The sequence below is a fragment of the Convolutriloba macropyga genome, chromosome 9 (assembly GCF_964194025.1).
Source record: "Convolutriloba macropyga chromosome 9, txConMacr16.3, whole genome shotgun sequence".
Lineage (NCBI taxonomy): Eukaryota > Metazoa > Xenacoelomorpha > Acoela > Convolutidae > Convolutriloba > Convolutriloba macropyga.
In genome coordinates, this window is record NC_134476.1 from 12,039,574 (window position 1) to 12,053,325 (window position 13,752).

The 13,752-nt window shown below is 34.7% G+C and overlaps 1 protein-coding gene across 2 annotated transcripts in view; it reads right to left on the reverse strand.

The window, feature by feature from the left end:
* Positions 1-10,502, reverse strand: part of LOC142345606 (mitochondrial adenyl nucleotide antiporter SLC25A24-like) — a 32,722-nt gene extending 22,220 nt beyond the window's left edge. Inside the window, exons 1-3 of one of the 2 annotated variants that reach the window (XM_075397741.1) lie at positions 10,183-10,320; positions 2,187-2,436; positions 596-722 (exon numbers count right to left, since the gene is read on the reverse strand). In XM_075397741.1, the coding sequence (XP_075253856.1) occupies positions 596-722; positions 2,187-2,435 (376 nt within the window). In that variant the 5' untranslated portion in view covers position 2,436; positions 10,183-10,320. Of the gene's footprint in view, positions 1-595; positions 723-2,186; positions 2,437-10,182 lie in introns of both variants that reach the window. The other variant, XM_075397742.1, reaches the window with a different exon arrangement.
* Positions 10,503-13,752: the final 3,250 nt, after the last annotated feature.

A 13,752-nucleotide genomic window follows, 5' to 3' on the forward strand; every position in this document is an offset into this window, starting at 1 on the left:
AAAGAAATCAATTGAGAAAAAAACCTGAGAAGAAAATTCGAAATTTATATTTATTTCAGTAAAAAGTGCCTGTTTGGATTCCATGTGTTACTTTAATCTAAAACACCTGTAACATTGCTCTCAATTAAGATTTGATCAAGAAAAACGACAGCGAGAACAACAAGAGTGGAAGAAGTAGGCAAAAAAACTTTCTAAAAAGCAGACAAAAATTGACAAAAACGTGCTTATCGGATTGAGAGACAACCAAAAACTGCTAGAACAACTGATTTTAACCACAAAACTCCCCATTTCTATCAAAAATTGAAGAAAAACACAAAAACTGCAGAAAAATATTAAAACAATGCAAAACTGTAAAAAAAAAATAGCTAAAAATTGACACCGAAAGTAAAAAATTCACTTCACATGGTCAAAAAAGCTTCCAAACGCACTAATATCAGTTTAGATAATTGAGCAAAACAACTTTGACTGTAAAAATTTGGGAGTTAACAAAAAAAACAGCTTTCAAAAAGCCGCACATGATCGAAAAAATTCTCTCGCCCAGTGAAAATTTTTTCACACCTACATCCTGCTTTTTATGAATACAATACATACATACCATCTTGATTTGAGTCCAGGTGTTGGAACACAAGGCGCAGTTTCTTCTGGTGCTCGCAGACATACTTCAGGAATTCGGCGAAGTCAATCTCGTTGTCCTTATTTAAATCAGCCGATTGGATAAATTTCTGAAACCAGCAAACTCCGAATTTTATCACAATAAGAAATTCAAACTATTTTCTTACAATAGGCACATTATGGTATAGTAAGGATAATTCGGTAGAAGGTTATGTAGTTGACAAGCTTTAAATTGAAGCTTTTGTTACGGAGACACAAAGAAGTGAAATGGTCAAGAAAGGGACAACCCCAAAATCCTAAGTACTGATGGAAAGCGATTTTCAAGTTGCAGCCTAAACAATTTGTGGGCTTTTCAGATTTCAACTTAGTTGTACTTGGCTTCGGTAAATCAGAAATTTTGCTGAACGTACCGCTAATTTAGTAAATATATATAAAGATGAGATATAACGATTGCATAGATGTACATATGCAATACAGCCAAGCTTATAATACGTACAGAGTTCAGAAGTCTTAGGATCACTCACAATTTTAAGATTTTTTTGTTTTGACGTAGGCGAAAACCAAGAAAAAAAACCACACTACAATAATACCATTGATGTCATTACAGCTTAACCTATTTATTAATGGGATTCCAAATTGATATGATTAATCAAGCAAAATACCAAACAAATGAAAAAGCAGATATTAGCAGGACAGTTAAATTTATCCAAACCTTACTCAACACTCCACGCACGAAATGATGACACAATTCCAAAATTTTCTGGCGGAAATCTTGTTTAGATGAAGATGAACATCCAACACAGTGAAACCCAATTGTGGGGGGGGGGGGGGGACATTTAAGTCACAGATTAGGGTCAAATAATGGAAAGAATAAGACTACATTCTGCTCACACAGTGCAAGCTGTAAGACTTAAGCAGAAACGAAGCAATATAGATGGTATTCATTATTACTGTATAGACGACCCGACTCGCATTTCAACATTTTAATTAAAAACACAAAAAGAAAACTCCACTCCTTATCAACTCTTATAGAACAAAATGGAAAATGATCTGGTTTCAGACGACTTCCAACTATTATGTGCGGGTTGTCAAGGGTTTGTGTAAGTATTTAACTAAATTTAATTTTGTCAAGCTGCCGCGATGATTAGGATCTACAGCAAGATTATGACGTCAGTTGAAGCAAAAATGAAGTTGATCAGAATTAATACCTCGGCCATTCAATCACATCTGTTCTCACCATGCTCAAGACTATTTCACCACCACGCAGTCAATCAGTCGCCAATTTTTAAATTCAAGCGTAAGATTAGTCGGGTCTTTCCCATTAAAGCCCCGTCCCATCAAATTATACCCCCCCATTATGGTATATTTCCCATGATTGGGCGGGCCGCTATAGGTTATCTGCCCACTAAGCTTGGGGGGGGGGGGGGGGGTATAATGCGAAAGACCCATTAGTCTTTTTATTTACTGAGCAAACCCCCCCCCCCCCCCCCACCACCGGGCCTCTGCCCCACAAATAGCTCGCATTACGCATTGGATAATAGATCTCATTTTTCCTAGGGTGACTTTAAATCTACCTTGACTTCTGATTGTGATAGTGAGAAACCAAGTATCTCACCACCTTTCTCTAGTTCCGAGAAGGTCAGTCGCCCATTACTGTCCGAATCCAGCCGGTCAAACAGCTGGCGGAGATCTAAGTTCTCACCAGCAGGTGTGGCTAATATTATGTTGGTAGATAGGGAAGTGAGTTTATTAGCAGAACTGGTAGTAGATGTTGAGGGTGGAATTGAAGCAGCTTTTGCTCCTCTAGAAGCCGAGGCAGGCATGCTTCAAATACAATTAAATATAAATTTTAATTAATTATATGGTTTAAGTTTCCCAGCCAGACAAGAAACAAAATATTGTATGTACTTTAGCTTTGTATCTACATGTGAAGAAAAATTGTGCCTGTGGTCTGAGGAAACTCTATATTTTGATCTCCTATTCACATGCGAATGACTATTATTACAGGGTTGTTATCGCCATCGACGAGATATCAAACTGTGAGGCGATACCGAGATGTTGAATAACTTTGGGAGGGTATGAATAACCATGTGTGATCTTATACTTCAACTGTTTTTGCAATTACCAAAGTTGCATAACTTACACGACTGTGTAGCTGATTAGATATCGAAGTTCTGCCACTCTTCATATAGCAACAGTGTTAAGAAAAAAAGTAGCACAACTTCATAGTTGCATCACTTTTAATGTACATTAAACCATAAGTTGTGCAACTATTGTAGTCGCCGCCACAGTTGATTTTAAAACTTACTCAAAGTTTTCAAAAAATAGTTATAAGCTCCAGATATTACATTTTGGGGCATCTATCAATGTAAATAACTTAACTGATTAATAATCTGAGATATAATTTTAAGATTGAGGTATTAAGTGTTGGGTGACATTAATTGCTCACAGCTAAAATTTTCAAAAACAACCGTGTTTGAATCCTGAGATAGAGCGAAAGACTTATTGAGAGACAGTAAAATCCGATCGCATTTCATAGCTGGGTATCCGCACTCAAAGTACCTCTTCAGAGATGTCACAGATTGTACGCAAGTTTCACTGAATAGTGACAAAGTAGTTCAAAACGTTGGCATAGCAGCCAAGTGAGCTATTTCAGAAAACACAGGACTTAAAAGAGCCTATACAATATAGAAGCACAGCCTACAGATTGCAAAATAGATGTAGCGTAATGGAGTATTTAATGAAGGAGCCGAATGAAAACATGAGCCGACTAAAGTAGGATAAAATTCTCGTATATTATGCACAATTTTTGTAGCCTGCTTCAAGAGGGGTGGTGTAAGTCGCCTGGATAACTTTACTAATGAGCTTAAAACTGTCATTATACCTTTTTATAGATACCTACAATGATTCAAAATGAAACGAACTTCAGCGCTTTCCATTTGATTTTCGCATTAAACTGCCGCCAATTGAGTTCAGCTGCAAAACTGCGAATGAGATATTTAGATCACGCTAAACTCCAGCGTGGAACAGGCCCTAGAAAAATCGCTGAGGAGTGAAAAAATAATGGCAAAAATCTTGCATAAAAAATACCCACATCACTAAAAAAACTGCATCAAACTTCAAAAGCAAATAACCGTGGGGCAAAATGGGGGTGGAACTCTAGGAACCGCCGTACCATACAGTTTCGGTGAATCACATACTTGAGTCTAGTAAGCCGAAAGGCTCTAGAAGAAATTAATGCCATCTGGGGTTGACTTGTTAATCCACTTTTTGTTCCGACCCCCACTTTAGTGGGGAGGGAGGAACTATATACTCAACTGGGTTTTTTTTGTTCAGTCAATTTTGGCCAACCGATATATTCATCGTAGAGAATTGTGAGTGGTATCATTAAAAAGCCCGTCTAGCGTAGAATACGGAATCAAAAAGATTTTTTCGATTTTCGTAGTTTACAGGGAGTTATCGAGGTTTAAAGTTTTGTGAACAATCGACTGTTTTTGTTCACATTTTCAGTAATTTTTGCTAAAATTTGGCACAATTTCGCTAATCTAATTCAAAATAAGTTAAAATTATTAACGGCAGAGTGTTGTTGTTACCATTAGAGATAGGAGAACGTTGCTGAATTGTTTGATTGAAGTTTTTTTTGGCTAAAATTTTTGATAAAACTTTCAAAATTCACACTTTTTTCATCAAAAATGGAACAAAATATGCTTTCTTGGTCCACTTTGTTGAACTTTGCCAGACTTAGTGACCTAGAAACCTTAACACAGACTCCCTAATCTCAGAAAGAGCGCTAGTTGCAATTAGGCGCCGTATGAAAGTCTTGAGTTAAAACTTTGCCGTTTTTTGCATTTAACTCGATAATTATACAAAATGCTTTTTTTCAACATTTGAAGAATTCCACTCAACAATTGGTTTAATTCGCAAATAACTGGAACACTTGGTCGGTTTGCTCGGAGCGCGACAAAATCAGGGAGAGGTTTGATAACGTCATGGACCTTTAGAATCAGAGACTTCTTGGTTTTTTTTTGATGCTGCCTTTTTTAAAATAATTTGCTTTTGTTATTTTAATGTTAATTACTGACAATATTTTTTATTCACGGCTCCGTTAATGATAGCTCCAATTTACGCAAATTTGAGGCCAAATGTATATACAGTTCGTTTTCAGAGAACCAACAGGTTTTTATGGCTTTGAGGAAGAATTTTAGTAAAGTTTAACTGAATTCTTGTCTTTTGTCTTCAATTGTTATTTTTTTGGCAGTCTGATTTTTAAGTTAAACCACTCAAAGACCGAAATTTCTTCCTCAAGAGGTAAAAGCAAACCTTTTCTATTCATTTGGTTGTTACCTAATGTCTCTTATGTTATTGAATGTATTTGTTTCAAGGAAATTTCTGTTATTTTTTGATTGTCAATTTTATATTATTTTAGTCAACATTTTACTTATTCTCAGTATAACAGGTCAACCATTCGTCCTCATAGAACAGAAATTAATTTGTGGCCGATTGTTTTAACAGAAGGTTTTCTTGCTTTTGTTACTACGAGTTTCCATACAAAATTTTCTGATTTTGTGCTTAATTGCCCATTTTTGCTGTTGTTTTGGTTTCTTTTTGTAAATTCTCACACTATTTAACAATCTAACTTCACAACATTTGAAACTGAAAAAAATTTTTGTTTTCATAACATATCTTTCGAAGGGCTGCGACACCGTTCTCTTGCAGAAATTGGTAGAGCTTTCTATTTTTGCCCTTTATTGGTTGTTAATTTTTATTGTCATATGCCAAATATTGTGTAAATAAAGGTCTCAGTGGCCAACTCTACATAATTAAGTGAACTTAAATAACTGATATCGGTAAGTAACTAATGGCTGTTTTTGACTTTCGAATCAAATTTCTAAAAAAAAAAGAGTAATAGTATTCTTATTTGGTTATAGTAACTTATCCCTTTTGGTTCTGGTTTGCGTTTTATTTCGTATATAACAATTTTGTATCAATTTCTCAAATTAGCCTCATTGTTTAGAGACTTAATGTTTAGTTGAATCAAACAATAATTTTTCTGTTGTTTAAACATTTTAAAAGATGTCTTCAGGGACAATTTGATTCAGAAGAATTGTGTGAAGTTTAGATACTTTTCAGTTTTGGTGGTTCTTTTTGTTGTCATTTTGTGATGGTCGTTATACAAAAAAAACATCAAGATGGTCAAAAGAGACGCAAATGAAGATGTTATATTCTCGTAGTTAATATCTTAATTTTAATGGCTTCAAAACTGTGGTTTCGTAAAGTTGTTTGTGAAACTTATTAGTTCAGCTTGTATTTAATGTTATTTTGTAGTCTTATGATTTTGTCTCATTAATAACAGTCGCAATTAGTTGCAAGTGGTTACAAGACAAACTGTCTACTCTTTTAGTCGAAAGCTTTTGTTGGCTATGAACTTTGAAAAAATTTATTTTTAATAAAAAAAAAGATAGGTTTTTGAGATCTGCCAATTTTAATTCTGTTAAATTGTAGCTAGGCATCTCTATATACAATTCACATCATTTATCGTTTGAAATATAACTTGCTCTTCATAACGGTTTTATTTTCCTCAAACGTCTTTCTTCTTGGAACAACCAGTTCTCAAAAAACCAATTTTCGTGATTTTTACAAATTTGCCCCTTTTTTGTAGGTGTTTGTTTTCATTTCACAGTATCACAATAATGGGCGTCATTTGACTTACAATTGTTGTCACCTGCAAAAATGCAAACGAAGATTTTGATTGTTTTTAGTGATCAGCTTAATATTTAAATGATTGGGAGGACATCGTTTTCGTGCAAATTTTTCGTTTTTGCCTGTATTTGTCGTTCTTTTTGTAGTCGTATGACATATCCTGGATAATGAAAGGCCTGAGTCGCTCTCTTTTGAGGTATAAAAGACTCTTTCAATGGTTTCATTTGATGAGTAATGTTTCTAATCAGTTCGAATTTAATTTTTTAAAAAAACAATGTTTTAATATACTTTTGCCGCTTTTGCTCATTTCTAACCGACTTGGTGCGAAGTCGCATTGAGGAAACGTCCCATATTTTGTTCCAGAAAGTACCGGTTAATCTTCTTAGTATATTTTATCTGATGCCACTTTGATTAGGTTATTAGTGGTTTTCAAAAAATGGACAAGGAGTTTTGGTCGTAATTAATATTTGTAACTATTTTTATTGCCGTCTTTTCTGGTAGTCATATTATGGTAGCCACAGGTCTCATAGGCCCTCAAGAGTTGATTGTTTTATTCATTCAGTAGTTTGTTGAGCGATATGTTGATATATTAATTTTATTTATCTCTTCCTCATTTGGTATACAATTGTGAAAAAAAGTGAAAAATGTAGATTAGCGGGGTCGGAACTTAATGTGCGAACGCACATTACCGAGCCTCCTTGTTGAGGATGAAAAGTCAAAAGGATCAGGCGAAAAAGTCGTTCAAGCAAAAAATAGCATTAGAAAGACCACATTAATAAAATAATTGCTACAAACTTCGTTTGAGAGCAATTAAAAACCATGAAAATATGAAGCCACTGAGGAACTCGCTAAAAACTAAAATATTCCAACCAACGTTGTGATCTTGACATTATGAACAATGCAAAAGTGCAACTTATCTCAATTAGAGCCCCGTTATACTTCAGAGCTACAACTATGTTGCACTCTATATGTCTGATATAATCTAAATATCTGAATGTCGGATATAATCTAAATTAAATTCCAGATCTGACTTCAGAAACTATTGTCCTGAGTACGGCACGTTACATTAGATAAGTACACAAATAACAAAAAATAGCGTTGAGAACAATAAAAAATAACTTCAAGCAATCCAATGCAGCTGAGCAGCCAAAGTATTAGATAGTATTGCTGTTTTCAGATTTCTGAAATTTGGTTAAGTATCAAAATTTGATTGAGAGCACAAATCAAAAAAACTGACGAAATCTTCAATAGCAACAGTCATATAGCTTTGCAGTACTTAATTATACAAATGATAGCCAAAACAGAATTACCAGACTTAAATTTCAAAAGATAGCCGGCAAATTGCCGGAAAACAGCCGCCGTTGGTGCACATCGGGAGTGAAACAGAAAAAGAGAAAAGAAGAGATAAAAATTCACTTTTTCTCTAAGTTTGAAAAAGTGATCTAATGCGTTGCGTTTCAGTTGCATTCTAAACCTACACTTAATTCAGCTTCTAAACTGAAAGCTATTAAGTTTAATACTAATGTCAGCTAGCAATCGCTCTAGTAAACTTCGATAACCTAATGCACTATAACCTAACGACCGGGCTCTATAGGTTTATCCCGTTTCTTTTGACTTTGCGCTTTTGACAACGACCATATTCACTGCATAGCGGAATTCAATGCGTAAAAGAATTTAAAAGCCAATCAGTTGAAACAGTGAGTGAGGTAAGTCACAAGTCAAACGTGAGAATCGTGATGTTTAGAAAAAACGTGATCAAAGATAAAGCGAATTAAAAGATCATAGCCAGGGGACTCCAGAATCGACCCGAAGTAGAACTTAACTTATGCCATAACCAACCATTAACTAAACAAGCAAAACTATTACTTCACTGAACAACTCAATTTTAAAAGGAAAACAAACAGAGGAAACAAATTAAAGAGGAAAAGAAAATTTGTGAAAAATTATTCGCAATTTTCCGCAAGTTACAATTCCAATAAAAATTTTTGATGGCAGATTGTCTACTATATTTAATTTCTGTTCAAATAATGGCATATGATAGAAATCATAACAGGCACATTGCTGGAAAATAGCAGCCATTGATTACCATAAACCCGATTGGCATTACAAAAACGAAAAATATTTTTTGTACAGAATACAAAGTATAAAATATGTTGATGTCATTCCGTAGTTAAACATGTATCTGTGCCATATTGAGGGGATACAGAAAGTGTGCCCTAATGAGGGGACACAGCGAGTGATATCAATAACAAAAAGCATTTGAGTCATTAACTAAAATTTATAACAAACGAAGTTCAAATAGCGCGCATCCAAAATTAAGTTTTATGGGTTTATCTTGTTTCTATTTTTGATTTGGTTTTCCAATACTGACTCTGTTGACTCTAAATTGTTTGTCTGAGCAGCTGCTGCTCAGAAGCACTTTGAACAGAATGATAGAAGAGTGAACACGAAGTGTTCACTCTTCTCTCCTATAGAAGTGAAGATTTCACGCAAATTCACTGAAACTTGTAGAGTCTCCACGGATGTTTTCAACGCACTTTGAGAAGCAGTTTCTGCTTATTCTCTGATCAACTACCCGACACCCAAAAACACAGGAAAGCACTTTAAAATTGAGAAAGCAATAAAAAAAGAGAAATTAAAGAAAATATTTATCAATTTCATAAAAATATGAACACTTAGAATAATAAAAATGTTCACTTAGTAACAATAATCCACGACCGACCCGAGTTGAACAACTATATATGAAAAAAACCCTAAAAGGCAGAAAAAACGGTAATGAGGAAAAAATTGAAAAACATAAAATTCATCAAAAAAATTTGACTGTATTCAAAAAATTTCGACTGTATTCAACTTGAAAAACGTGAAATTTATCAAAAAACTTTGACTATACAAAAAACTTAGACTGTATCGTTCAACTGAAACAAACTACAAGTGATAACAACAAAATTAAAATAGCATGCAAATCCACATGAATACTGATTTCAACCAGAAAAACTACTCCGGGAACTAAAAACTTGAAAAACAGTACAAAAACAGCCAAAAAAGCGTCCAAGACGGCGAAATTACAAAAATAGCTCAAGATTGCATATAAAATCTAATTTATGATTGATATGGTAAAAAACATCTCAAACAATCAATTACTTATAAATATGGTTTAGAACAAACACTTTACGCGAAAAATTATTTGTTCGAGTTTGCGCTCCACAGAAAATTACACGTCAAGACAATTTGCCAAAACGACTACGTCGGAAGAATAAGAGAAACGTCTCCCAGCGATTGGCGTGCCCTCGGGCTTTTTCAGTATATAAAGTTTCCAGGGACAAAAAAATCAAATACACCAAAATCAATCGAGCGAACAATAAAAACGACAACCAGGGCCTAAAAAATGCGTAAACTTTTTTTTTGTTTAAGATCAATTAATTCGTCAAGAAACAATTCGTTAAAATGCTAAGAAATTTCGGCATTCTATATGCGAGATTTAAGCAAGGTTACTTGAAACAGCAGAAATCACTTCGAAATTGTAGCTGAAAATCTGGAACCACTAGGCGATTCTCGATAGAAGCCAAAAGTTCAAAGTAACTTCAAGCAGAGTGACGTAAACTATACATCCCGCTCACAATAACTAGTCCTATCAGAATTGTCAACTACGTTATCCGATACTCTTTTCAGAGACAATTACACGAAAACACAATTTGCCAAAACGACTAACGTCGGACGAATAGCTCCAGTTTATTCCGTTTCCGAAGACGAAAGGTCAAATCCAGCACACCCAAAACGGTCATATGAAAAATCTCATGAAAACGGCCTTAAAATTGTTACCAACTTCGTTTGCTTAAGATCAATTAATTAGTCGACATATTAGTTTAGTACCTTGAAAAGTAGGTCGGTGGCGGCGTGCAATGTTAAGTACTCTGTTATACTTCTCAGCTCAACGAACGAGATGTCCGCTAGCTTCGATATGTGGAATTTGACACTAGTTGATGGGAATCGGTTTGACAAGGAACGGAAGTAATGCCATAAATAGTCATCTTGTTTACTCTCATCAGGTGTGAGGGAATGTTTGGTAGGGTCTGGATTCCTGGGTTGTTTCGTAACTTCTCTCTCGTCTTTTGTCATTGGAAGACTGGTAGCACTTCATTGAGGCAAAATTTTTAGCAAAGTTATCTGAAGCAAAATACCTGGCCACTCAAATCAGGCAATAAATTTATTAATTTAAATGGTCAATAATGAGGCCACAGTTGCAATAATATAAATATTTATGATTCTAATTATCCAGATAACCGCACGCTGAAATGACATTTCTAGTACTTCGAGGAGCAGAGGGTGAGTAAAGCAGCTTCCGAAAAAGTAATATTTTGAATTTTCTTTGCTTCAAGGTTTGGACTCACATTCATTGCCTTTGCGAAAGTCTCGAAGGCGCGAGGATCTCTTATATTTTTGCGTTTTCAAGTCTGACAGGGGATGCAAATCAATCCTCTAAAGAATTATCATTTATAGTGACAGCAATTTACGACTAAAACGATTTTTTTCATAATTCAACCGTAGCCGGCAATTGAAAAGAAAAAGAGAACAGATGACGCATAATCATAATTTTATTTGCAGCAAAAATTTTCTATATAATCATTATGAAGGAAAAGTAGACAGTTCAAAAATATCCAAATTGGTGGAGAGGTATCACTTGAAAAAATCGAACTGCATATGATCATTTAGAATCTCTACATCAAAAAAATTTTCAGGTAGTTAAAATCCAGTAGCTTTAAATTGGCGTTTAAATATCTTGTATTAAATAATCTTGCGACAAATAATATAAGTAAAATATATCTCAAACATGCCTTAAAAAATACACACAGAAGGCAAATTACTAAATGTGGCAACAAAACAGACTGCATACGAGTAGACTAAAACATTAAGAACAAACGAAAAACAGCATGTACGGCATAAAATCAAGTTCCGGTTTTAAATATTAGATTTAAAAATTACATTTTCAATGAGGTAAGTCAAGCCCTGTTTGATTTTAAACATTTACAAATGTGACTTAATACACAAAAAAGTTCGCCATTGAAACCAAAAACCTGAAAAACTCAAACACTGTGATAAGAGGTTGACAAATTTTTATGGAAAGATTTGAAATAACCACAGAAATATATGACACTTTTTCCTCCAGATTTTGCAACTCATGTAACTGAAAAGCACTCAATTAAAAAATTAATTTTACCTCGCTCATGCCGACGCAAAAAATTGGAACCTTTGCTCACCTTCGAATCACAAATGAGTTCTCAACACTCTAAAATTTAACTGTTCTATAATGAGACTCGTTGAAAGCAGAGATAAAGCATTCCGATATTTTCCACAGATCACTCAAAATGGTTCTTCTACAGATGGAACAAAACTGAATTTTAACAATGCAGATTGCTCAAAATTCTTCTACAGATGGAACAAAACTGAATTTTAACAATGCAGATTGCAAATATTACTACTATTTTTTTTTCAGACAAGTCACTCATTCATCTGATTCCAAAACAAAGGGCTTCTGCGGCGAGACAAACCAAAACAAAAATAAAAAGATACTTAACGAATGTCGCAATGAGTTTAATGCTACTTCATTATTTCTCATCCTGTCGTCATTTCTCATCCTATCGTATTGCCATCTTTTTCATAGCTAATTTTTGACTGTTTCAGTTTCTTGCGCTGAGAATGTTTCAACAAACTGTTAATAATTATTATCTGGTTTTTCATTTAAGAAAGAACGGTATAACAGTATTTTTCCCAGAACTAGTGAATATTCGGTGGTGATAAAATAACAACTGAATCAGACGGGAGGGTGTTTGAGGCGTCTCAACTGTTTTTATTAGAGTAAATTTTCAATGCTGTATCTGAATGAGAGCGAATTAATACGCAAAAATCAAGAAGTCAAGCATACAAAAGTCAGTAGCAAAGGGGTCAGACAAAAATCGAGAGTCCGAAAAAACGCACAAAATCGACAGGACTGAAATAATTGTCCCAAAACTTGTTTTAGAACAGTTAAACACCCAGTCAGTCGGTACGTCGTTTTTTGCAACCTATATTTGCAAAGTAAATGTAAAACAATTATTTATTCAGATTTTAAAAGGAAAAAGGAGGCTCAGTGATGCTCTTGTACACATTTTGACAAAAAGTTTTGAGATGATGTCGGAAAAAAATTGTACACGCACGTCACCGCGCCTCCATGTTTCATTTTTAATTCTGAATAATTATTTGAAGTACATTTATTTGCAAATATTGGTTACAAGAAAACGAGGTATCGACCGATTGAGTTTTCAGTTGCTCTAAAACAAGGCCTGTGGCAATTACTTTAGACCTGTCAATCTTGCGCGCTTTAGAACACACATGTTGATCTTTCGAAGAAAACGAAGCATCACTTCAAAGTTAGTAAAATGATAAACCCCTAAGTTGCAAATGAAGTAAGTTAACTTTCGATAGCAGAGAAGCAATAGCGTGGCTATTATTGGCTCATTGTGGTTTTTTAACAATGCAAAGGATTTGGATTGCTTTGGGGCACTGTCTTTTCTTAATAATCTTTTCACAACTTTTCGACTTTTTCTGGCCGAATATAAGTCAAACTGGAGTGGGAATTTCAGGAACGGGGTGCAGCAAGGAAAGCAAAAGAACAAGTAAATTAAATTAAAGCCAATGTCTGAACAAGTGATGCCTTCACGAAAATCGCGAGAATTGTTTTCATGTACGGCAGTACATGAATCCGCCAACGAGCATTCATGTACGGCAGGTACATGAATCGATAAATTTCTTTGAATCCGTCAACGAACAGCTAATTATTCTTATAATTCACCGCTAATGATTCATCATTTCGTTCAAAATATTGGTGTTTTCCGGTACTTGCTAGGGGGCTTACCTCTTAGTCTCATTAAGATTGTGTCCAATTAGCTGTCTGCTGGTATTTAATAAATCCTATTTAATGTTTTTAGTTGATAGGTTCTGGTTGTAACGGCATAAACTCTAAAAATATTTCAGTTTTCAAGGTTTGCCCATATTTGTTGTTTTTATTGTCTCGTCTCTTAGTGTCAATAATGAGAAGTCCTGGCCTTCTAAAGCTTTATAAGTGCTTCGCCCGTACTTGTTTTGTCTCTTATTCCTAATAAAAAGCAGTTCTCATCTAGTAAAAACACTATTGCTCTAAATACGTTTTCCTTAGCCCGTGATAACAACATAGTTCATCTTAGAATAAATAAAGGCTGCTGCTTCAGTCGAGGGACGGTCGGCGGAGGTCAACTGCAATAGTTGGACAAAGAAATTTACTAAAGACATTCAGAAGAGGACATTAGCGGTTATTAAACTCTACTAATAGGATTTCAAGTTTATAAAATGACACCGATTACAGCGCACTTTTCGTTTGAATTTTAGCAGTAAACTGCCGCCAATTTAGTTCAGATATTAAAAGTTGTG